The sequence below is a fragment of the Pinus tabuliformis genome, chromosome X (genome assembly GCF_031772625.1).
Source record: "Pinus tabuliformis cultivar Carrire ecotype Pingquan chromosome X, CPIR1, whole genome shotgun sequence".
NCBI classification, from domain to species: Eukaryota; Viridiplantae; Streptophyta; class Pinopsida; order Pinales; family Pinaceae; genus Pinus; species Pinus tabuliformis.
In genome coordinates this window covers 1,586,929,425-1,586,954,019 of record NC_142308.1, presented here as the reverse complement: position 1 = coordinate 1,586,954,019, position 24,595 = coordinate 1,586,929,425, and the positions used below count along the sequence as shown (strand labels likewise).

The 24,595-nt window shown below is 40.2% G+C and overlaps 2 protein-coding genes across 2 annotated transcripts; both read right to left on the bottom strand.

The window, feature by feature from the left end:
* Positions 1 to 477: 477 nt before the first annotated feature.
* On the bottom strand, positions 478 to 21,665 carry LOC149146085 (uncharacterized). The gene is made up of 5 exons (XM_089452653.1): positions 20,567 to 21,665; positions 19,877 to 20,473; positions 19,616 to 19,718; positions 18,220 to 19,332; positions 478 to 907 (listed from the first exon to the last, which is right to left on the bottom strand). Exons 1-5 carry the CDS (start codon positions 21,663 to 21,665, stop codon positions 478 to 480), a joined length of 3,342 nt encoding a protein of 1,113 aa, XP_089308779.1.
* Positions 21,666 to 21,710: 45 nt separating this feature from the next.
* On the bottom strand, positions 21,711 to 23,368 carry LOC149146084 (uncharacterized). The gene is made up of 2 exons (XM_089452652.1): positions 22,484 to 23,368; positions 21,711 to 22,202 (listed from the first exon to the last, which is right to left on the bottom strand). The coding sequence occupies exons 1-2, from the start codon at positions 23,366 to 23,368 to the stop codon at positions 21,711 to 21,713; spliced, it is 1,377 nt and encodes a 458-aa protein (XP_089308778.1).
* Positions 23,369 to 24,595: the final 1,227 nt, after the last annotated feature.

The following is a 24,595-nucleotide window of genomic DNA, read 5'->3' as shown; positions in this document are numbered from 1 at the left end:
CATAAAGATTGAACATACTTACTTGGCGGCCAGATTCTTTATGGAGGAGCTTAGTGAGTAGCCAATGGTGGCAACGTTCTTCATGAATCAAATCATATTTGGAGCTGTCCCAAAAGGAGGCAATCCCTCCAGAGGCGCCTCTGGCGCTGACTGCTCTCCCTTGGTCTTTATGCCAGAAAAATTTGCTTGATTGGAGGAGTAGAAGGTCCTCCAGTTTTGTCTCCTGGATGAGAAGGATTTCAGGTGAGTACATCCTCACAATGCCTTTCAGAGCTTCTTATTCCAACTTGCTGCCTGATCCTCTACAATTCCAGGAGACATATTTCATTATTTACTAGCTTGGGAGGTTGTGGCTCCTTTTGGAGCCTTACCATGCTTGCGCCTAGATTTGGTGTTCATCATTCCTTTGAGAGTTTTCTGAGAACCTTGGAGAACATCCAAATAAGTTTTCTCCTCTCTCTGTTTCTTCTTGGACTTTCAACCCCTGGCTGACTTGATAGGAGTGACTTGTGAGCTGTCTGAATCTAAGACTCCATCTTCTGAATCTCCCTCAGAATTGGAGCCCAGATTGATGTGCTTCTCGTTTTCTTCTTTTTCTCCTTGTTCGTCCTCTGATGGAGGAAGAGATGACTTTGCTTCAGCTTCTTTCACTTTCTTCAATGGGTCTTCTGGTTCCTCTTGGATCCCAATGGCATCTGTCTTCTCCCCAGAGGAAGAACCCTCTTTAGGAACTTCTTTGGCTTTTGGTTTGGGCTGGGGCTTCACTAATGCCCGTGAATTTTTCTTCTCAGTTAGTTTTGGGACTACTTTTCCCTTTTTGATTTCTTTCCATCCTTCTTCATCAACTTTTTCCCAGGTTGGAGCTTTTGGGCAATTTCTTTGGAAGTGTCCATGTTCATGACAGGTTCTGAATTTGAACAGCAATTGCTCATAATCCAGTTTTTTACAGTGATGCCATTCTCCGATTGTAAATTTTACTGCTTCGGGCAGTCCAGCTTCCAGGTCGACTTCCACACAGATTCTTGCGCAAGTATATTGGCCCTTGTTATCTACTTTGTCAATGAAACGGCCGAGACCATTTCCAATCTTCTGCAAGGTGTGATAGCTCCAGCAATGGATCGGAAGATTGGGTAGCCAGACCCAGACTGGGACCTCTTTAGGGGAATCGATTGAGGGATCGAAGTCGGGGGTCCACTTATTAAGATACAGACCCTGATTTCCCATAAAATATGGACCGTTTCTGAAAACCAAATCTCGATCTTCTTTGGAGGTGAACTCGAAAATGAAATACCCTCTTCCGACAGCATAGCAGATCACATTGTTTTCCAGCTGGGGCCTCCAGTTGCATTGGATCCAGTCATCTGTTGTTTTTGTTGATGGCCAGCGTCCCATAAATTGTCCTACCAACCCTCTGTCAGCCAGGGCTAGGGCGATTTTTATCAGTTGGTCTTCTGGCAGGGCGATTTCAGGAATTTCCTCCAATTTTTTGATGAATTTCAGGACTTCTGGAGTCAAACGTTTCTTCCCTTTTTGCGAAATCAATCTTCTGAAAGCTTCTTCTAAAGAGATAGGCGGGGTGGGAGAAGGCTCCCCACCCCCTAGCGCACTCATGGCAACAACGACGCTCCTCAGCGATCACAAAACGCTATCGCTGTGCCAGCGGCAGCACAGGCCAGAGAAGGGGGGCAGAGCCCGATTGTGGGGATGCTAGGAGGGGAGGTTGAGAGCCCAACAGTAGGGGCTGCCAGGCAGGAGGCTTGTGGAGGGTTGCTAGGGCCGAGGAAGCAGGGGTGCGGGAGCTCCAGATCAAAACGCACATGAAAGGAAACTATGATTTTTTGATAATCCAATTTTAAGACCACGGCCAACCTAAACATAACTATTATAAATTATTACTATTAGTAATTAATGATTATTATTATAAATTATTACTATTAATTAGTATTATTACTACTGTTAATTATTAAGTATTACTATTAATTAATTATTAATATCATTATTAATTTATACTAAGAATTAATTATATTTAGATTAAGATAAAGAATAGTTCTATAAATCATATAATTAATTTATTGATAATTAGATTTAATAATAAATAGTTTGTAATAATTATTATTTTAATATCTTTCGTTTAATGAATTAACCTCTAAATTAAAAATCTTCATAAAATAAAAATTATGAGAATTACAATAAAAACTAAATTAAAAAACCTAAAAACCCTAAAAATATGGATGGTAATAAATATTAAGAACCGACCTTCATCTCATCGAAACAACTCACCTCATAACTATTTAAAGCTCTCATTTAGCTCTTCTACTATCAACATTCAAAAATAGTCTCGATGATGGATCTTTGTTGGGAATTGAAATGTTGATTAAAATTCAAAGCATTAAAATATCAAATCTAAAAGCATAATTTTCAAAGTATTAAAATATTATTATTAACATATATTTTCAAAATTAACATAAATGAATATGTTTAGAACTATAGAGGGAGTCCATTGTGCGAAGGAAGATTTTAAGCTTTCATTGTGCAGACCTTCACACTTTACACAAGCTATTAATAATAAAATAACCATTGTTCATGTGTGAAATTGTGGAAACATATTTCACGCATAAAGGGGAGCACCCTAGGTGGACTCACACGCGTGGCGCCCAGGTGTCTATAGGCAAGGTTGGGTGCTCGAGTCGATGATAAGTGGGTGAGTTTGAGCGTCAAGTGACACGAACACACGACATGTGCCAAGGGCGATTCAAGTGGAGGGTCATGAAGATACACATAAAACAAGTGTGGGTCGGGCCAGATGTGCGATGGGCATGAAGCAAACCACATGAGTGGCGGTTAGGCATGATGTGCTGAGAAAGAAAAAGGCATGGGCGGGGTGAGATGTGCGATGGAAATGACCCCAACAAGATTTGCAATGTGGGGAACAAGCGTAGGCAAGTTCGGTGAAGCAAGCAGTGGCGTAGCGTGTGATACATGACGATGTGGGCATCCATGTCCTTGGTACGGCCACACAATGGTGGGGATCCCAAGTGCTCGATGGGGCATTGTGTGTTGGGCATGCTAGGGTGCCTCAACGAAGGGGTGTGACTATACGACACACGGTCCATCATCCCTACTTATGAGGGGGTGTCCACCCAAAAAAATTAACTAACAATGACACATCTAAGTAAAGGATCTTCAGGACCTTGAGCTGGTACCATGGCCAAACGGGCACCCATGATGATCCTTGGTGACTTATAGACTGTGTGTACCCAATTCGTGTGATGAGACGAGTGTGGAGCAAGGGAATGACATGTTGTACACATGGGTCAATTGTTTGGCAGATTAGTTGGATAGAGTGGATTGTGGGTGTTGCATAGAGTGCATGGAAAAAATGTGAGTGCCTTGGGTGTGACCACATGAAGGCAAGGTGACCAGGAGCCCATAGGAAGATTACATGCACGAGTCAACAAGAAGTGGGTGAGTTGAAGTGTCAGGTGACATGACCGCATGACAGGCGCCATGGCTGAGTCAGGCAAAGGGAATCGATGGTACATGCATGATGGGCCCTGGAAGGGCAAGATGTACGACGGGAATGATCAAGATACATGAGTGGAAGACAACACAAAGTGTGACAGAAGCAAGGGTGAGTTTGGTGAAGCATGTGGCAAGGTGACGTGTGATACACAATGACATAGGCACTGTGGTGCCTGACAGGCATTGTGTGCCGAGCATGCTGGGGCACCTAAATGCCAAGGGGCACATTTGCATGACATGATGGGTCGACCCGAGTTGAGAAGGGGAATCCACCCAAAAAAATGATTGGGAAGCAACTCATATAAATAGAAGTAAGGTTGATGAGTTGGAAATCATCAACCAAGTTTGTTCAAGAAGACGGACCATGAATAGGCATAGAAATATAGTGTAAAAAGCATCAAACCAAAACATTTACTGACTCCAATAATAAAAAAACTAATAATCCAAAAACATTGTCATTTCTCTCGTTATTTGTTCACGTGGATATTCGTCATATCATAAATCAATTCTATTCATATTAAATTATTAACTAAAAGTGTACATCCAAAATCATGACATCACTTGCTATAAAAATTTAAAAATTAGAAGGTTGAGTATAACAATGAAATCTTAAAAATGGAAAGGTGGTTGAGAATAATGATGACAAAATATTTTTTTATCTAAGTAAATTAAGTTCTTTTCCATAATGTGGAGCTCATTTATTTCAAGCATGTAAACTTAAGCATTTAGGAACATGTGGCATTGATTTTTTCACTTTTTTTTTTAAATGAATGCATGTAAACTTAAACATTGGTTAAGACCTAGTGTTTAAAATTTTTAAACGAAAGCTCCGCACAAGTCTAGTAAATATTTTGAAGGTTTATTTCTTAGTGTGGGCTAGGGAGCTAAGTAAGACATGGCTATTACTTTTACAAATTTCCACACTAGTAGTGGAAATATTGAAACTATAGCTTTAACATTTTATTAAATTCATGAAATTAAACATATTTTTACCATTTAATGATTTATTTCAGAACATGTAAAATTAAGCATTTAGGAACAAGTGACTTCGTTTTTTTTTTTAATGAAGACATGTAAACTTAAGCATTTTTCAACACTTGGTGTTTAAAGTTTTTAAATACTGTGTGGAGCTTTGCATGTAAAGACTGTGCAGAGCTTTGCTTGTGCAGAACTTTCCGCATAAGCATAACTCCACAAAGTCTAGTAAATATTTTTAAGGTTGATTTCTTAGCATGAATTTGGGAGCTAGGTAAGACACGACTATTACTTTTACAAATTTCTATTGAAACTATATCTTTAACATTTTATTAAATTCATGAAATTAATCATATTTTTACCAATTAATCGTTTATTTCAAAGCATATAAAATTAAGCATTTAGGAATAGGTTGCGTTGAGTTTTTTTTTTTGAAAGGAAGGCATGTAAACTTAAACATTCATTAACACCTGGTGTTTAAAGTTTTTAAACAGTGTGTGGAGCTTTGCATGTAAAGCCGTGTGCAGAGTGTGAAAATTTGGAAGCCCAAATTTCTTCTGCAGCAACTGATTAAGTTCCTTCTATTTGTTAATTATTGAACGAATTATTTACTATTTCTTATAGTAAACACCGAAACTAATAGACTACAATCTTCACCAATTAAAATTATAAGCAGAAACAAGAAAATGAGCAAGAAAGAAATACACAATACATTACACCATTATTTTTGGACAAATGTCCCTGGAAAAACCCAATGCAGGAAAACCGATGCAACAACTGAGGCTTTGTATTTATTAAGTAGTGGTTTTCTGAATACAATATTTGGATTTCTTGTTGGCTATCCAATACAGAGAATATGAATGACATAATATTAGTGAGAAATAAATCACACTATCACTGACAATCTGACACTGATCCAGACCCTGGATGGCTGGCACCATACTGGTTCTGCGCATCTACTGAGTTAGCCTAGATAGTTCTGCGTCAACCTCTCTAGGGATCTACGTCACCTCTTCCCGGATCTCCTGTTGTTTGGAGATTCATTCCTCTACCTCTCCGGTCTCCAACCCTGGCTCCTGACTTAGGAACTTCACTTCCTAGCTGATTTTTGGACCCTCTTTAAAGCTCTGCACTACCTCTGCATGAGCATATGCTGCCCAACATAGCCTCTGTGCTTCCTCTACTAGATCTATCTCTGCCTCCTCCGTGATGTATTCTGGTATCAGGAATTTCTCAAACTGGAACTATACCTACCCCTCACTGCAAGAAATCAATTCGATCTTCTCTCTAGCAACTACTACATTGCCCTCTTTGAGAAATTCAATCTCTTGATCTCTCCCCGATGTATTTTCCAAATCCCCATCAAGCCTCCTCTTATAATATTCTCATTGAGAACCAACGACCCAGATTAGATTCTAATCAATGGCTTAGATCATTTTGGCTTGATCCTCGTCTTCTTCTAGAAGTTTCATCCACAATTTGATTAATACCTTTTAATTATTTTAATTTCCTAAGTTTAGACTTAGGCACCCATTAAAACTAATTAATTATTTTAATAAAATTGTTTCTGGGTGCAAAACAATTGTAACTTCTTAGGTTGGAAGCTCTGAGCCATGGTGGATACATAGTCTTGATGCGGCACAAGCTTCACTGTTGCAGAATCTGTCAACGCCCTCGTGGCTGACCTCCAAGGCACGATCTCGGCAACTAGCACGCGATCCTCCTGAGCAATCCAACCAAGGAACTGGGGAAACAAGGAAACCATGGCCGCCCTCTGACTGTTTTCTCACAAAACGGTATGGACCTCTCATCAAACGACAATTTATCCCGTTTCGATGCTTGGCAAGGCAAGATCCATCCTACTAACGGCCTCAGCATTGATCTCTACCAACTGTCTTGGCTTTCTATGAATACACCAACAAGCACCGGTCGGCAGCGTTCGAGGAGCCAATCGAGAGAAACAACCTAGATCTAAGTCTTTAGATCTCCGAGGAGGCCAGGACGTAGAAGGGACACCTGAGCGCTCAGGGGATGGGCTCAAGCAGACTACAAGACACCATTTTTGCGGTAAGGGCCATTTTGTTTTTTACAAACCATCCCTGTATACGCGAACTTGCCCAGGGCGTTTTTTCAAGGCCAAACCGTAGATCTGGATCGAGAATCTTGACCACGGAAGATAGTCACTTACCCAGATCTGTTATTGAACCACCAGATCAGGCCATCAGACGAATAAGAAGCCTGCATAAAATCCAGATCTGGGGGCAAACCAGGATACCCTTACACCCTGTCACCAGGGCCAAAATCGCAGAGGAACGCCCTCAGACCAACGATGAACTGGGGATTGGAAACGTTATGATCCAGGCAATAGATCAGGGGCAACCTTGTTTGGGCTAAAATCCCAGGGAGGTGGATCTCATATAGCTTCTCATAAAAGCACCGGAAGGCAGGAGTTACTGCTTGAGGTTGCGAAGGTACAACAGTATCCAAGAACTACGAAATAAAATACAAAACCTTCTTGGCATCCCAGAACAGAGGCAAAACCTGATCTATATGGGGCGCAGTCTACAGGACAACCACACCCTTCAGGAATATAGCATAACCACTGATTCGACCATCATCATCAACCTCTGTCTACGAGGTGGATATTCAGGAACCAGCTAAAAGAATACAAGCTCAAAGAACACAGGGTATTTCAAGGATGTTGTGAAGGGTAAAGGGAAAGCCCAAGTCAATCCAGCAACAACCCCTGTTCTTCCTAAGCCCTACATAGTTGAACAAAAAACTGAGAATACAGCTCTCACCATTGAAATCCCTAAGGTAAATGACTTATACTCAGATCTATTTTCTCACTATAGATTCAATGGTTATTGGCCCAAATCAAGTGATCTACACCACTGGATCCATACCACCTGGACACCAAATTGTGAAATCTACTTATGCCCTAAGGGCTTCTTCATAGTAAGATTCAACACAGAACAGGAAAAGGAATTCATCCTTAATAAGGGGCCATGGTTCTGGGGTAGCGCAGGGCTCTACATCACTCCATGGTTTCCAGATTTCGACGCCAATACAATGGTGGTATCAAAGTTACCAGTCTAGGTCAGGTTGCATAACCTCCCATTACATTTTTGGCATCACAAGGTTTTAATAGCTATCGGGAATACCCTAGGAAAATTTCTAAAGATTGATGACGACAGGCTAACAAAGGGAATATTCACCTTCACCAAAATATGTGTCGAAGTAGATCTCATCCAAGGACTACCAGAAAGTATAATATTGAATTTTAACAACACTCAGTGGACACAATCCTTGGACTATGAAAATACAACATTTCGATGTCGAGGCTGTCTACAAATAGGCCACCTTCTCAGTGCTTGCCCACAGGCAAGACACATCCACAATCGGAACAAGCAGCAATAGAGGAAGCCCAAAGGATGGCAAAACACAGTGCTATTGGATGAAGAAGAAGACATTGTAGACACCACAGAATGTAAAGCAGCAAAGGGTGAACAAAAAATCCAGCCCAGCACGCAAAAGCAAGAGGAAGCTCCCAGCAACCCTCTACAAAAACAAGACCTCCAAATAATAGGAAAGGAAATATTCGGCAACAAGAGAACACATGGATATGAAGGATCCGAGTCAGACAAGGATTCTCCCACAACTATAATAGAAAATCAACTCTCCATAGTAACCACTACCCCCAACTCTAGGGGATGGCGAAAGGTGGAGAAAAAGAAAGGGATAAAAGACTAGTTTACATTTCATTTTTTTATTCTTTTGGTTTCTGTGTAAACTGGATCAATATCATTGCATATGCTTTTGCATCTACAAAATGTAATTTTATCTTATGAATAAAATTATGACTTTTTCCACGGGAAAAAAAACTGTCTCCGGATGAAATTTCCCAAAATGATTTCTTGGTATTGTGGAATACATGTCTCTAAGATTCCTTGCAAATTTTGAGGCTTAGAGCATATCTGATGATACTAGAAATCAACACTCCCTCTTAGTGAGGAATATGCTCTAGTAATGCAACATGTTGAAGCATCACCCTTCTCTATAACATCTTCCTCTGCGCTGCTGATATCTAACATTTCTGCCCACCAACTACTACACAAATGCTACATCTGTACAAATGCTAACCATGCCACTGCCACTGCCAACGTTGAATTTATACTATAAATCCCTCTCAAATTATGCATGCGTATTGTTGCTGGCCTTACCACTACCAACACTGCATTTGCACTGCAACCTTCTCCAAATACTGTTGCTACTGCATCAGTAACGGAAAAGCATCCAAAATTAATGAACATGTGTTAAGTATGATTCATCTTGTTATTGGAGTTCTAACTGTTGTTAGTCTCTTTGTTGACCCTCTAAAGCCTCTACGCTGCTTCTGACTCTACACTGTGCCAACTCTTATATGTGTTGCTCAGTCTCTGGCACTCCTAGCTACTACAATTGTCACTCCAGCACTCCTCTACACCAACTGACACTGATCCATCCTGCTACTTTTGACCTGGGCTCCAAGAGGTGGACTCCTCAAATATCCTACCCAACTGTAGTTCTTTCGAGCTACAGTTCTAGATCACCCCATCTCTGGGCAATCATGAAAAAAACCTCCTCTATTTGTGTGAATGTAGCCTTCATATCATTATTCTCATCCATGTCCTTCTTATTGAGAGGAAACTATGTAGCATAGTGACCAATTTCACCACATCAGAAGCACTTGATCTTCGAAACATCTTTTGTCTTCTTATGCTGCTCCTACTTCCCCTTAGAAGTGAGGGTTGCATTCTCATCCTCCTCCTTTGGCTTCGTCCCGCTACTGCTATTGCTACTATCAAGATTTCACTTGACTAAGTCTCTCCTCATCTCTTCTTGCTGAAGAGTGGCCCACATCCCTTCCCAATCTCACAATATCTCTTTGCCCAGGATACTCTAGAAAAACACTTGCCATTATTCTAAGACTGAGTTCAGGGCTAGCCTCACCATCTCAGTAGGCTAAGGTGTTGTCCCCATAGCTGTCAATGGGTCTCGTATCTCTTGAATCTCTATAAGGAATAGATCAATGTGTTCCCCCTTTTGCATCTGTGTGGATCTCATCTTTTTCTCAAGTACATTTTCCATTTCTCGGAAGATCCTTCGTATAGCATAGCCAATGCTTCCCACATCTGTCTGAAAGTATCCTTGTCAGCAATGTGACATACAACATGACCTCTCACTCCATCAAGGATCAAACTTTTGGCCTTTTCCATATCATCCTTGTACTTCTTGAGAAGAGCTAGATCCGCTGGTACAACTACTAGACTGTTGGAATAGGTTTTGAGATCAAGCTCATCCAAAAGGGATGAGATCCTTTCCTTCCAGATCACATAGTTGGATGCACCCTCCAAACTAATCCTGATATCGACCCATTAGCTGCCATCTCTGCCAATGAACTATCAAACTACCTCCTCTCTCCTCCGCGCTGCTACTAGGCTGGCCTACGCACTCCCTGCTGGAGTTAGTAGATCTACCACTCCCTGCTACTGCTCAACAAATGAGAATTCAAACTTCTTGGCTAGAAGTCCTCTGAGGAAGAATTCCCTCAACAATGTCTCTCTTCTTCCTTCTTACGTTTTTCTACCCCAACAATTGTTGTAGAAAACTGTGCCACACCAGAAACCTCCTCTTCATTGAAACTTCTGCGTTGCTCCCTCTGACACTGGCAAACTTCAATCTGGAATTCTTACGTCTTTTTAGACTCACTTAGAGAGAGCCCTTCCTCGAAAATATTTCCCTCCTAGCTTGGACTACGCAATGCCTTTGGGGATTCGATTTGCTGACTATGCAACACTTCAATCCTCCTTCTCTTCAGCATCGGGCTCTTCTGGCTCTGCTCTCTTGCTTCACATGTGGCTATGATACCATGTGAAAATTTGGAAGCCCAAATTTCTACTGCATCAACTAATTAAGTTCCTTCTATTTGTTAATTACTAATTAAATAATTTATTTTTTCCTACAGTAAACACCAAAACTAATACACTGCAATCTTCACCAATTAAAATTATAAGTGAAAACAAGAAACTGAGAAAGAAAGAAATAGACAACACATTACACCATTACTTTTGGACAAATGTTTCCAGAAAAACCCAATGCAGGAAAATCAATTTCACAGCTAAGGGTTTGTATTTATTAAGTAGTGGTTTTATGAATACAATCTTTGGATGCCTTGCTGGCTATCCAATATAGAGAATATGACTGACAAAATATTAGTGAGAAATACCTCACACTATCACTAATTCAGGACCTGGATGGCTAGCCCCACGCTGGTTCTGTGCAACTACTACATCAGCCTACGCAGTTCTACGCCAACGTCTCTGGGGATCTGCGTCACCTCTTCCTGGATCTCCTGCTATCTGGGGCTTCATTCCTCTGTCTCTCTGGTCTCACACCCCATCTTCTGACTCAGGAACTTGACTTCCCATCTGATTTTCAGACACTCTCTGAAGCTCTATGCTTCCTCTATGTGAGCATATGTTGCCCAGCGTAGCCTCTGCATTGCCTCTACTAGATCTCTCTTTGCCTCCTCTGCAATGTATTCTTGGATTAGGAATTTCTCCAACCGGAACTATCCCTGCCCCTCACTGCAAGAAATCACTTCGATCTTTTCTCTAACAACTGTTGCACTGCCCTCTTTAAGAAATTCGACCTCTTGATCTCTCCCCGAAGTATTTTCCAAATTCCCATCAAGCCTCCTCTTATAATATTCTCGTTGAGAACAAATGACATAGATTAGATTCTAATGAATGGCTCATATTATTTTGGCTTGATCCTCGTCTTCTTCTAGAAGTTTCACCCACAGTTTGATTAATACCCTTTAATTATTTTAATCTCCTAAGTTTAGACTTAGCCACCCATTAAAAATAATTAATTATTTTAATAAAACTATCTCTAGGTGGAATTTCCCAAAATTATTTATGGGTATTGTGGAATACATGTGTCCAAGCTTCCTTACAAATTTTGAGGCTTAGAGCACATCCAATGCTACCAGAAATCAACACATACATTTTCTTGTGCAAAGCTTTCCGTATAGAGAAAGCTTCACACAAGAAAAGCTCCGGACAAGTCTAGTAAAGACTGTTAAGGTTTATTTCTTGGCATGGGATGGGGAGATAAGTAAGAGACAACTATTAATATTAAAAATTTCCACACTGGTAATGGAATTATTGAAACTATAGCTGTAACATTTTATTAAATTCATGAAATTAATCATATTTTTACCAGTTGATGATTTGTTTCAAAACATGTAAAATTAAGCATTTAGGAACATGTATCGTTGATTTTTTACTTTATTTTTGAAATGAAGGAATGTGAATTGAAACATACTTAACACCTAGTGTTTAATGTTTTTAAACACTGCATGGAGCTTTACATGTAAAATAGTGTGTAAAGCTTTGCTTGCTCAAAACCTTGCACATATTGAAAGCTCCGCACAAGTCTAGTAAATATTTTTAAGGTTTATTTATTAGCGAGGGTTGGGGAGTTAAGTAGGAGACAAGGAAAGATGTTTATCAAGTAGCTGAAGGACCCACGAAGAAGAAGCTACTGATGAAAAGGATATTCCCTAGTTAGGAGGGAGCTTTGAAAAGTCCCTAATTGAGAGGGAGCTTGGGCAAGTTCTTGGTCAGAAGGAACTTGGGTAAATTCCTTTACAGGAATGGGCATATCTTCCCTAGTTGAGAGGGATGGATAGAAACAACATTCTTGTCTTCATTTGGGAAGAAAGAATGGAGGATTGGGTAATCATCTGGCATCCAATGCTCTTTGAGGATGTGTAGGGAATACAAGATAAGAGTAGGCAAGAGGACCAATATTCTTTAAGGGTTGGTAACCCAAGATAAGAATAGTCCTAAAAGATCAAACTCAGTTAACATCCAGGTGGGTATGTTCCTTGAGAGACAATGATGAAGGTGTCTATAATCATTGGTCTCACCAACATTATGCTATGATCTGATGAGAGATAGAGTTGTTAGTTAAGGCCTTGTTGTGGAAACAATGTTAGTTACTATGATGCTATAGAGATGGAATTACCAATCAGATTCTTCTTATGAGAAATTATTCAGATTGAGAATGACCAAGTACCATTATGAATACCTCCCTAGTTAAGAGGCCGTGTTGAAGAAAGGGTAACTAGGTTCATTCTTCATAAAGAAATTGTAATTATGATTTTTGTAAACAAGAAAATGAATTTATTATTATGCTTGCTTCATGGGTTTCATGTGTAAGAATTTTTATGTATATATGGATCCCATTGAGAGCCTTAGGATTTATCTTTAAAGGTCAAAGAGTTAATGTCATGAAGAACCCTTCTTGGGCATGTATCAAATGTATTTGAGTCATAAACAATGTCAAGAAGCCCTCCAAATGACCAAAACAATCCTCTTCATCATGTTGGCCTACAAATCGAATTAAAAGCATTCATAAGGAGTCACATTAGTTCACTCTATCATGTCAGCTCAAGTGTAGAGGCAGACCACTATATATATGCAGCTAGGGTCACCACAGAAAGGACAATAACTTGGATTTATTTGTAATTTTCGATGGGTACAGTGAAGTACAAGGTCTCGAATACCTCTAAAATCTTGGTGGTGATTGTAGTGAGTAATTATAGTGTAACCTTCTCGGTGGTAACAATCTCAGCATAACTGTGACAATGAAGCTCTCGGTGCAAGGAAAACATAGTCACAGTCTCGGTGAAGATATCATTGCAGGAAGAAAACATAGTCATAGTCTCGGTGATGAAGATAATCTTAGGGATCCCACAGTAGCACAAACAGTCTCGACATAATTATTATGAAAAGATCTCATAGTGACACACTCTATCCCGGCATGCTTCAAGGCGCAGTCATGATCTTAGCATAGTTATGATCTCGATCTTGATGGACACATAGTCACAAGGTTACAATCTCAGTGAAGGTACAACTATGATGAGACAATCATGATCTCGATGGATCTAATTGTAGCTCTCATATACATATCTCAATATGGAGATCTCGTTGATGAAGACCTTGGTGAAGGTGCATCAATGATGTGGCAGCAGTAATGAAGATCTTGGTGGTGCAGTACTAATGGCCTCAGTGGTGCAACAATGATGATGATCTCAACAGTGACAAAGAAGAGGATTGGTGTCTTGGTCTTGGAGTGTCTAAATAGACCAAGGGTCATGGTCTTGGTATTCATCAATTGGAATCTCTATAAGAAGAATTTTGTGCGAGTTTTCCTCTAAAGGAGTGAGGAGTTTTGGCCCTGGCAGAAAGCCACCATCTTGTGTTCTTGTCTCTTTTGTTTTTGCTAGCTATTTGATTAAATAAAGAAGACACACTCTAATAATAACAAGTGAATATTGTGCTAAGAAGAAAAAGTTAAAATACCTCAAAAATAGTTATCATGGAGAAAAGAATCTTATTAAACTTAATTTGCCCCATATTCTTCAATAGTTAGGTCAATTCCTTGATTAAATTTAGTATGAATAACTTCTTCCCAATGTATTTTATCATTCTGGAAAGTCTCACAAAGTTATGGGCAATGGTTTGGAGGCTAGCCTTAAATGATGGCTTAGAATCTGGGACCACTACCTCTGAACTAGAAAATTTGGGTTTCAACTGCATGGATGCAGGATTTTGCATGTAGTTGGAGGCTTTGAATCACACGGAGGGCTTGTTTTCAGTGTGATTGGGGACCTAAGTCAAAGAAAATGGTTTCCAACTCAAGTTTTGGCCACATGGGGTGGTTACTCAGCCTCTGAGTGACCTGTAGCCCCTGTAGAATGCTATGAGCTGTCAGTTTGTCTTTTGTAGTCAGGCCCACTTCCTTAATGGGAAATAGGAGGTTGGGTCATATCATAGTAACTATTCCTCTCATGTTTACCCTGGAAGGATGGTGAAATTGTGTAAATGTGGGAGGAGTGGTTACAAATAAAACAGATCTCTTCAGTTTTTTTATTTTTATTTTTTACTTTAGAAAATATTTCGACACAATTCCATGGGATAAGCTATGGAAGATACTAGAAGAGATAATGGTCCTCTTAAGTTGAGGGTTTTTGTGACTAGGCTATATGAGAAAGTTATTGCCAATCTTAGGACTGTTGAGGGTTGGTTAGAAGAAATTAAATGTAATATAGGATTTAAAAAGGGCTGTCCCCTATCTCCTATCCTTTTGGGCATTTACATTGATAAGCTAGAAGACTTTTTAGAAGCTATAGGATGTGATGGCCCTAGACTCACTGGTATGGTCATTACTCTTCTACTTTATGCTAATGATATCATTCTTCTAGCTGGGATCCATGATGATATCGATAATAAGATTAGAATCCTCCAATATTATTTCTCCAAGATGGGTATGATTGTTGATACTGACAAGACTAAAGTCACAATAATTAAATCCAAAAAAACCAATTATGATAATTTTATTTATGATAATAACTACTTGGAGAAAGTTCCTTCATACAAATATATAGGTATTAACATTCATCATTAGCTCAACTGGAATTAGAGCATTGAGAAAAGGATAATTGGAGGATGGAATCTTATTATGGGCTTGAAAACATTTGTAAGTCAACAGATCTTTGGTATTGAGTAAAAAGAGTTCCTCTTTAAGGTTCTTGTCGCCCTTGTTATTTTATATGGATTTGAGGTTTTGGGTTGCAGTATATCTAGAGAATCATGGAGGAAGATCAAGCTGATCCAAAAGCAATTTATAACCTACAACCTCAAAATTAAAGGAAATACTTCCTACCCTATCCTCTTGATTGAAGCTAATATTTCCCCCATTGAAAGCATGATTATGATTAGGTATCTCATGTATAAGAAGAAGTTATACAACATGGAAACTAAGATTTTCCCCAAAGTTTCTTATAACTCTAGCCAAAACCCCCATCTTCGACTCAAGCGAAACTGCCATAAGGATGCCCAGTCCTGGCTAGACCATTTAGTGGTAAAGGAGGATATAATCTTCGAGAATTGAGGATAATATTAAAAATATTATTACTTACAAATTTAAGGATAAGTTGTGGGATGATAAGGAGTTAGAAGGAAAAAGGAAGCTACTTGGTATTATAAAGAGGTGACCAACCCCAATCTTGATAACCAAAATTGCCTTTCTAACTTGACTAGTGGTGAGAAGAGAATGAGCATTTCCAAGATAAGAACCAATTATCATAAGCTTCAAAGTGAAATAGGGCATTGGTCGATTCACAAAACACATAGGGACGAAATAGTTTTTCACCTTTGTGATACTAAGAGGGTTGAAGATGAAAATCACTTTTCTTGGATTACCCAACACTTACTCACATCCTTTCTAATTTTCAAAATATTTGTGACACTATCAACCTCGTTGACTTGTTAAGTCAACAAAACTATGGTGATCTTGGAATGCTTCTCTCCCATCTTTTCAATCATAGAAATAAAATATTAAATAATATCAATTAATCTCTTACTTTCTTAAGGTCTGATAGACCATATTGGTCTCAGTAGATGTTAAACATCATCATCATTATATCTAGCTATTAAAAATTCCAATCGGTTTTATCTTGTGTGGTTGAGAGGAACGATTGTTATCCTCCCCACTTAGGTTCAATTCCCGCAATTGACATGATGATATTTGTTGTTGTTGTTGAGCAATCCATTGAGGACCTAAATATTTATACATTCCTCATGTTAAATATAAAGATATTCCTCTTGCAGAACATTCCCTCCATTCTAAATAGCATATTTGCTTAGAAGACAATACACTAATATCAAAAGAAGATCACTACTTCAAAAGAAGATTTATAGAAGCTCTGGAGATATTAAAGCATCCAAACAACTCAATCAAGGTGACAGAATTGAGGTAAGTAGAAATTGGTTTCCTCTCATCTCATCTCTAATAGATAGTTCTATCCCTAATTAGTTAATTTTAGCAACATATATTAATATAGTATTTTATTACACTAACACATTAATATTAATATACTGATATATTGATATTAATATTAACACTATAATCCATTAAGACATTCACTTATTAATGCATTATATTCATATATTAATACATTCATATTAATCTTTGATGTTATTAATGTAATACAATAATAAATGTGAGTACATTAATTATAATAAGTTATTAATATATAACTTATTAGTGTATTATTAATATATATTATATATAACCTATTAGTATTATTAATATAGGATATTAATACAGTAATTCTAAAATATTAATACATTAATATACTAATCCTAAAATATTAATATATCTTAACTAGTATATGGATATATCATATTAATAGTAATAAAATTATCTGTAGATATAATTCCTTAATACATTAATGTTTTATATTCATATCAATATATTAATACCATTAATAGATTATTCTATTCTATTAAATGATACCACATTATTATAATATATATCAATATTTTATTATATTACATATATTAGATTAATAATACATACTAACTTACTAATATATTAATACTAATTATTAATCTCATCAATATCTGTCAGGTTTTCTTTCTTTTATGGCTAGGGTTCTCATTAGTTAGCTTTTGTCTTCCTTCTCTTTTTTATATTTATACATCTTCCTCTCTCCTTCTCTCAACCATTTAGTCCTACTGGTGAGTCTTGTTGTGGACTTAAAATATTGACTACAAATGATTATTGTGGATCAAATTTCAAACTCAAATTCTTCAAATTCTAACCGCCACAGGAGCTTACAAACAAGAATATTATATCATATATTGTGTGCACAAGGATATAAGCCTTTCATTATTATTTTTAACTCTCATATCATAACCCTATACTCAATAACTATAATTAATGAGACAATGTACATTAATCTTCACTACATAACACCTCTAACTTAGTGTGACATATCATATGCTTTTACTAATAAGAGACTCATTTTAGACCCAAAATTTACGCTAATGATTTCCTTAACTGTGTTTTTTTTTTAAGACAGAAACGGGTAAATTTTATTAATCGGCGCCAAAACAGCAGCCGAGAGCCGTTACATTCTTGCTCTGGCTAATAGCACGGAGCAGCATTTTTCTAAAGCGCCAGGAAAACTTGCAACAGGTACTGAGACACCTTGAAGATGACAGGAAAGTCACGAATGAACGCCCGAAATTTAGCAGATCAGGGGCCGAGAGGAGATCCCCCCTTTAGGAGCCTGTAGATCCAATCTGAAACTGAATGAGTGCTTCTACCACGGAGCTGAAGATGATCGCCTGGCGTCCTTTCCACGGAAAGCAGAGGGAAACCGCATGGAAAACAGGGGAAGGAGCATGCTGGCTTTTAAGAAGTGAAGTCAAGTAAAACCTGCAGATATTCGGTCGAAGTCACAGGCTTGGGAAATTAATCAGTAAATCCAATGTGCCTCTCTGTCAACCTTGGAGAGAAATAAAGTTGAGAGAGGTCACAGCACGGAGAAATGGGGATAGGTCAGGTTGCTTCGATACAGAAGGTTGGCGATCGGATCAGGGAGAAAAAGGCCGTGGTTTGGAAACAGAGTGGAACCCAGGGGGAGGGGGACCCAAAAGTCATAGTTCTTAAGGGATATTGCAGATTGATTCAGCTTGATTAACAGTAAGAGATCTTTTACTTCGAAGAGAGCCAAGATTGGCTTCCTTGTCCGCCTGGGAATTTAACTTCCTGGGGATGTGATAGAAAGAGATTTTGAGAAATTTTGGCAATATTAACCTGATTTTCCTGAGGACGGTGGATAATTGAAGCTTAGCAGGATTCTTATGAGTATTCAACGCCTGGATAATGAGCCTGGAGTCCCCGAATACAGAGATGGAGAGGAAGTTACCTTTAATCGCTTGATTCAGACCCTGCCACAGAGCAAGAGCCTCCGCTCTGTTATTAGTTTCCCTACCCAGACCCCAGGCAAATCGAATCACAGTGGAACCATTAGGACCTAGGAGAACCCCTCCACCTCCAGCGATACCAGGGTTGCCTTTAGAGGCCCCGTCGAAAAATAGACAGTGTTCATTCAGAGCCGATCTCCACTTAATGAACTCCTGTTCTCCCAACCGAATTTCCCAGTTGGAGATGGCAATGGCAGGAGTAGGGGAATGATACTTATGATTTGGGAATAGCCCTTTCAACCAGAGATCCTCCTCTCTGTCCAACTCTTTTCCATTCTTTATGATAGTATTGGCTGCTAGAGATTCCCCCAAAAAAGCTTTGACTTTATTGATGACTCTTGTTGGGTTGCCGCTTTCATTCCTGAATGTTCTGTTGTTCCTTTCCAGCCACAGCTTCCAACAAACAAATTTGGGAATCCACATCCAACAAGTTTTGAGAAGGTGTTTTTTGGAGAGATAGAACGGGGATAGAGTGACCCAGTTTTGAATAAGATTGGGGATGTTCCCTGGGAGCTCTATTTTGTCAGAATCTAGCAGCAAGACACCCTTCCAGACTTCTAGAGCAAAGGGACAATTTAAGAACATATGATCAATGGTTTCATCATCCGACATACACAGGGTGCACATGGAAGGACCTTCCATACCACGCCTGCGGAGATTATTTCTAGTGAGGATGTTGTTGTGTGCTAAAGTCCAGCAGAAGAAATCAACTTTGGGGAGAGAGGGGAATGCCCAAATAAATTTCCATGGAGCAGGATTCGGAGGAACATTTGGAAAGGCCTTCAAACTATTGTAACCTTCAGAAGCTGAATATACACCAGAGTGCGATCCCCACCCTCGTTTGTCCTTAGCAGAAGCTCTTAAAGGGGATTTTCCTTGGAGCCTATCCAGCAAAATCGAGGCTTCACCTTCCAGCCATTGAGGAATCTCCCCCAGGTACCAGCTGTTCCATAGACAGGAAGCATCCTCTGACTAGGTGGAGATGTCCCAGAGGGTATTTAGATTGCGGGCCTGTAGCCAGGCTTTGATATTGGCTAGATCTTCCATCTGATTCAAAGGTTGATCGCCCAGAATTGGATCATCCCAGATTCTTATTTTTTGCCCATTACCTGGGATCCAGTACAGATTATGGTTGAAGTGCTCCAAGGCTTTGAGACAGAGTTTAAAAACAGGTGAACCTTTGGAAGTTCTAGGAGGCTGGTCTAAGCATCTAAGGCGTTGCCCACAGGACCTTCTTGCTCCAACTTAAATTTCCAGAGACAATGTTCCAGAGAAGCTTAGCTCCCAAGGCCAGATTCTGGGCAACTAGATCGCGCATTTGGAGACCTCCTTCCATAAATGGCTTTTTAATAGTATCCCAGTTAACAAGGTGGAACCTTCGTTCATTATTTTTCCCCCTTCCCATAAGAAACGCCTCAGAAGTGCTTCCATTTTGGTTATGAAGGATTTAGGGGCAAGGAGGATGGAGTGCTGATATAGTCGCATACTTGACAGGACAGCTTTCATCAGAATGACCTTTCCAATGTTGTTCAGCCAAGAGGCTCCCCACGATTGGATTCTGAGTTTAATCATGTCCAGCAGGGGCATCCAGTGGGCTACTTTAGGGTTGGCCTTGAAGATTGGGATCCCCAGATATTTAAAAGAGTCCCAGGCCCAGGATCCTTCCATATCAAGAAACCTTGCAATTTCGGTTAATTCCTTGACCGAGCAGTTCCAGCCATATATTGTGCTTTTTAGGTAATTGATCTTGCTGCCCGAGACCTCTCTGTAAATATCCAACTCCTTCTTGAAGTGTCTTGCAGAGTGAATGCTTGCCCCACCTAGCAATAAAGTGTCATTGGCAAATTGAGCATGGTTTATGTCTTTGACATTGCTAGCCATACGAAGGCCAGGGAGGGTTTGAGTCTGTTGACCAAATTCGAGCTGGAAACTGAGCACAGTGGCTTGAATAGCATATAGAAGCGGTGACAAGGGGCAGCCTTGTCTAAGGCCCCTAGAGGCTTGGAAAAATTCTGAAGGTCGACCATTGACCAATGGCGCTATCCAAGGAGAGGCAATGCAGGCTTTAACCCAATTAATGATGGCTGAAGAGAAGCCCATTTTCGTCATCACAATAAACAAAAAATCATGTCTCACCCTATCAAAGGCATTAGCCAGATCTAGTTTAATCACCATACCTTTCTCCTTTTGGTGGTAGCTTGAATGGACTGCTTCTTGCACCAGCACAATATTATCCAGAATTTTTCTCCCTTTGATGAATCCTCCTTGATTTTCAGGGATAATGGACGGCAAAATCTTCTTAAGGCGATTGGCTATAATTTTGGTGATCAACTTGTAACTAGAGTTACACAAGGAGATTGGCCTGAATCTGCTGAAATCGGATGCGCCTTTCTCTTTTGGGATCAAGGCAAGGAATGATGAATTGATGCCGCCTCCGATCTTGGCACAAGATTGAGATTTTCTGACCATTCTCAACAAGTCATTTTTTATTGTGGCCCAACAGGATAGATAGAATCTAACCGGGAACCCATCCGGGCCAGGAGCTTTATCGGGTTCCATACTATCCAGGGAAAATTTAAGTTCATTCATGTTGATTGGAGCAGTCAGCATAGAGTTGTCAGAATCTTGGATACATTGGGGAATTAAGTCCATCGGATAGGCCTGAGGATCAATGGGAGGATCATCGGGGGCAGAGTAGAGATCTTTGAAGTAAGAGTGGGCAGCCCTCTTTATGCCTTCAAAATCCTTGATCACTGCGTTTTGATGGTGAATTTCTTTTACTGTTTTGAAGTGCTTGTGTGCTTCATCTTGTTTGTGGAAGAAGCTAGTATTTTTGTCCCCAGCTTGTAACCAAAGAGTTCTGGATTTTTGTCTCCAGTACTCTTCTTCTTCCCTGCTTGCTTTGTGGAGTTCTTTTTGCAGATCAACTTCTGTTTGAAGTAGGTCGTGGGAGACAACAGTATTTTCCAAAGATAATTGGTGGGCAGCAAGACTGTCCAAAGCCTCCTTTCTCTTGGAGGTGGGAGATTTCATCTTTCTAGCCCACTCCTTGAGCCTTCCTTTTAGTCCCCTCATTTTTTCTTCCCACACGAAGAAAGGGGAACCATGAACATGCCTGTTCCAGGACTCTGAAACGACCTCTTGAAAGCCATCATGCTGAAGCCACAATGGACTGAATCTAAAGGGAATAGGGCCAAGGTTTACATCCATGGAAAGTTCAAGGAGAATGGGCTTGTGATCAGAGGTACTGTTTGGCAGAATTTTGGAAGAGGTCATTAGACTGTTGGTCAGAAAAGAGGATTGGATGAGAAATCTATCCAATCAAGCAGCTATATGGCTGGGGCCAACCCTTTTATTGGACCAGGTGAACTTCCCAGAAGTGGGCTTGATATCCTCCAGCTCCCAGCCCAACATAAGGTCTTCAACCCACTCTCTAGCTAGATCCCTGACTGGGGAGCCCCCCTTTTTCTCATTTACAGCTAGAGTGACATTCAAATCTCCTGCAATAATAATGTTTTCTGGATTGTGCAACGAAAGATAGGACAAAATTGAATCCCAACATGCTTTTTTCTCAAATGGAAGGACTGGTGCATATATATTGAATATACTTACTTGTTTGCCAGAGTCTTTATGGAGGAGCTTCGTGAAGAGCCAGTGTGGAGAGATATCTTTCTGAATCAGGTCATAGAGAGAGCAATCCCAGAAGGAACCGATTCCTCCGGAGGTGCCTCTCGCACTTACAGCACTCCCATGTCCTTTACGCCAAAAGGATTTGCTAGCATGGAGGAGAAGAAGTTCCTCCAACTTTGTCTCCTAGATGAGTAGGATTTCAGGCGAATATGTTCTCACTATATCTTTCAGGGCATCTTCTTTCAGTCTGCTACCTAATCCTCTACAATTCCAGGAGACGTATTTCATTATTTATTGGAATGGGAAGTGGCTCCTTTTGGAGCCGGGCCATTCTTGCGTCCGGATCTTGTATTCATCATTCCCTTGAGTGTTTTCTGGGAGCCTTGGAGAACATCCAGATAAGTTTTCTCCTCTCTCTGTTTCTTCTTGGATTTTCGACCCTTGGTCGTTTTGGTAGGGGTAACTTGCGAGCTATCTGATTCATAGACTCTTTCTTCTGATTCTTCATCAGTTTCAGAGTCCAGTCCGATATGCTCTTCTTTATCGGCAGTTCTTTCATTGCCTCTATCTGCTGGGAGGGCGTTTGTTTCAGTATCATTTTCTATTGCATTCTTCGGCAAGTCTTCCGTTTCTTCTTGAACCCTGATGGTTTCTTCGTTCCCTCCTGAGGAGGAACCAACCTTTGGAGCTTCATTGGCCTTTGGCTTGGTTTGGGGTTTCCCCATTGGCCCAGCATTTTTCTTCTCAGTTGTCCTTGGGTTAGACTTTCCTCTTTTGACTTCTTTCCACCCTTCTTCGTCCTCCTTAGTCCCGGCTAGGGCTTTAGGACAGTTCCGTTGGAAGTGTCCGTGTTCATGACAGGTTCTGCATTTGAAAGGCAGTTGCTCGTAGTCTAATTTTTGATAGTGTTTCCATTCTCCCACTATAAGTTTAACCGCCTCAGGTAACCCAACTTCTAAGTCGACTTCCACACAAATTCTAGCACAGGTGTATTGGCCCTTATTATCTACTTTGTCGATGAATCTGCCCAGACCATTCCCAATCATTTGCAAAAATTGAAAGCTCCAGCAGTGGATCGGGAGATTGGGGAGACGAACCCAGACTGGGACTTCCTTAGGGACATCAACTGAAGGATCAAAGTCAGGGGTCCATTTATTGAGATAGAGACCCTGATTTCCCATGAAATACAGACCGTTTCTGAATACTAGATCTCGGTCTTCTTTGGAGGTGAACTCGAAAATGAAAAAGCCTCTGCCAACCGCATAGCAGATCACATTATCTTTCAGTTGTGGTCTCCAGTTGCGTTGAATCCAATCATCAGTGGTTTTGGTAGAAGGCCATCGACCCATAAATTACCCAACCAGTCCTATGTCAGCAAGCGCAAGGGCTATTTTAATTGGTTGATCTTGCTGCAGGGCTATCTCAGGGAATTCCTCAATTTTTTAAATGAACTTTGGGACCTCAGGGGCCGGTCGCTTTTTCCCTTTCTGAGATAACAGGCGGCGAAAAGATTCTTCAGCCGAGATCGAAGGAGTGGAAGAGGGCTCCTCACCCCCGGGATCACCCATGGCGGAAGCTGAGTCGCAGAGAACTCAACCCATACCCCACAAGATGGCTCCCCTGCAAATCCAAAAAACAGCTGTTCGAAACAACGCACAGAAGACCAGGGCTTTTCAGAGCGATGCGCTCAGCAGAGGGGGCCGACTCTGCGCGTCGCGCCGCCCCAAAATGAAAACCAAAGCTCCGCGCAGCTCACTAGAAAGAGCAGACAGCAGAGAGAGGGCGACAGAGCCCTCCGAGGTGCCCAGAGGCCGAGACCGGCAGTGCGAGCTTAGAGTAGAGCAGTTGCAGAGCAGCTCGCGCGGGAAACTCTCCTTAACTGTGTTAAAAACACAATAAAATACTTATTACAAATTTCACAAAGAGATTTTAATGAGAATCTAAATTAGATGACACCTCCCAATTTTGTAGGTTTTGGGTTAAAAAAAGCTTCAACTCCCTTCAATCTTCTTCTTTTCTCTCTTCAAGCATCCTTCATGGGTGCCTTTTCTACAGGATGGAAGATAAGAGTTGAATAGGGGCTGTTTTTGGGATAAGCTTTCTTTCCATCTCATAGTTAGAGATGACACTCATTGCTACAATATGTAATTGGAAAAATATTGCACCTTGTTCTGGAAGTGCAAAGAATGCCTCTTTCCCTTGACCTTAGTTTCAAAGATTTCTTGTTGGATATTGATTACAGGGATGGAGTTTTGGATGAAACCTCCAACATTTGGCCTCCCAATGTCTAATCAATCTATAGGATTGGCAATAATTCTTGCATGGATCGCTTGGCCTTATATAGTGCCAATAATTTCTAGTCTTATGTCCCCTTTTCTTACAATATAAAGAAACCCAAGATACTATGTCCTACCTTTTCATATTATATGATGCTCTCTAACTTCATTGTTTGGTCCTCGAAGTGTTGATGTAGATCTAAATGATGGAATGATCTCTTTGCTACCCTCTTCCAAGATTATATAAGAAAATTTGAGTGGCTTGCTACACACTCCTTTTTAAGCCACCATTTCCTCCAT

Excerpts from the sequence above, each read along its gene's own strand:
- LOC149146084 (XM_089452652.1), bottom strand. The coding sequence starts at position 23,368 with ATGGGTCGATGGCCTTCTACCAAAACCACTGATGATTGGATTCAACGC. Across the intron at positions 22,203-22,483 it reads ATGAATCAGATAGCTCGCAA|GAGACAAAGTTGGAGGAACT; the intron begins GTTACCCCTACC and ends CTACTCATCTAG.
- LOC149146085 (XM_089452653.1), bottom strand. The coding sequence starts at position 21,665 with ATGACCTCTTCCAAAATTCTGCCAAACAGTACCTCTGATCACAAGCCC. Across the intron at positions 20,474-20,566 it reads CTACCACCAAAAGGAGAAAG|CCATCATTAATTGGGTTAAA; the intron begins GTATGGTGATTA and ends GCTTCTCTTCAG. Across the intron at positions 19,719-19,876 it reads GATGAAAGCTGTCCTGTCAA|GAGGTCTCCAAATGCGCGAT; the intron begins GTATGCGACTAT and ends CATTTATGGAAG.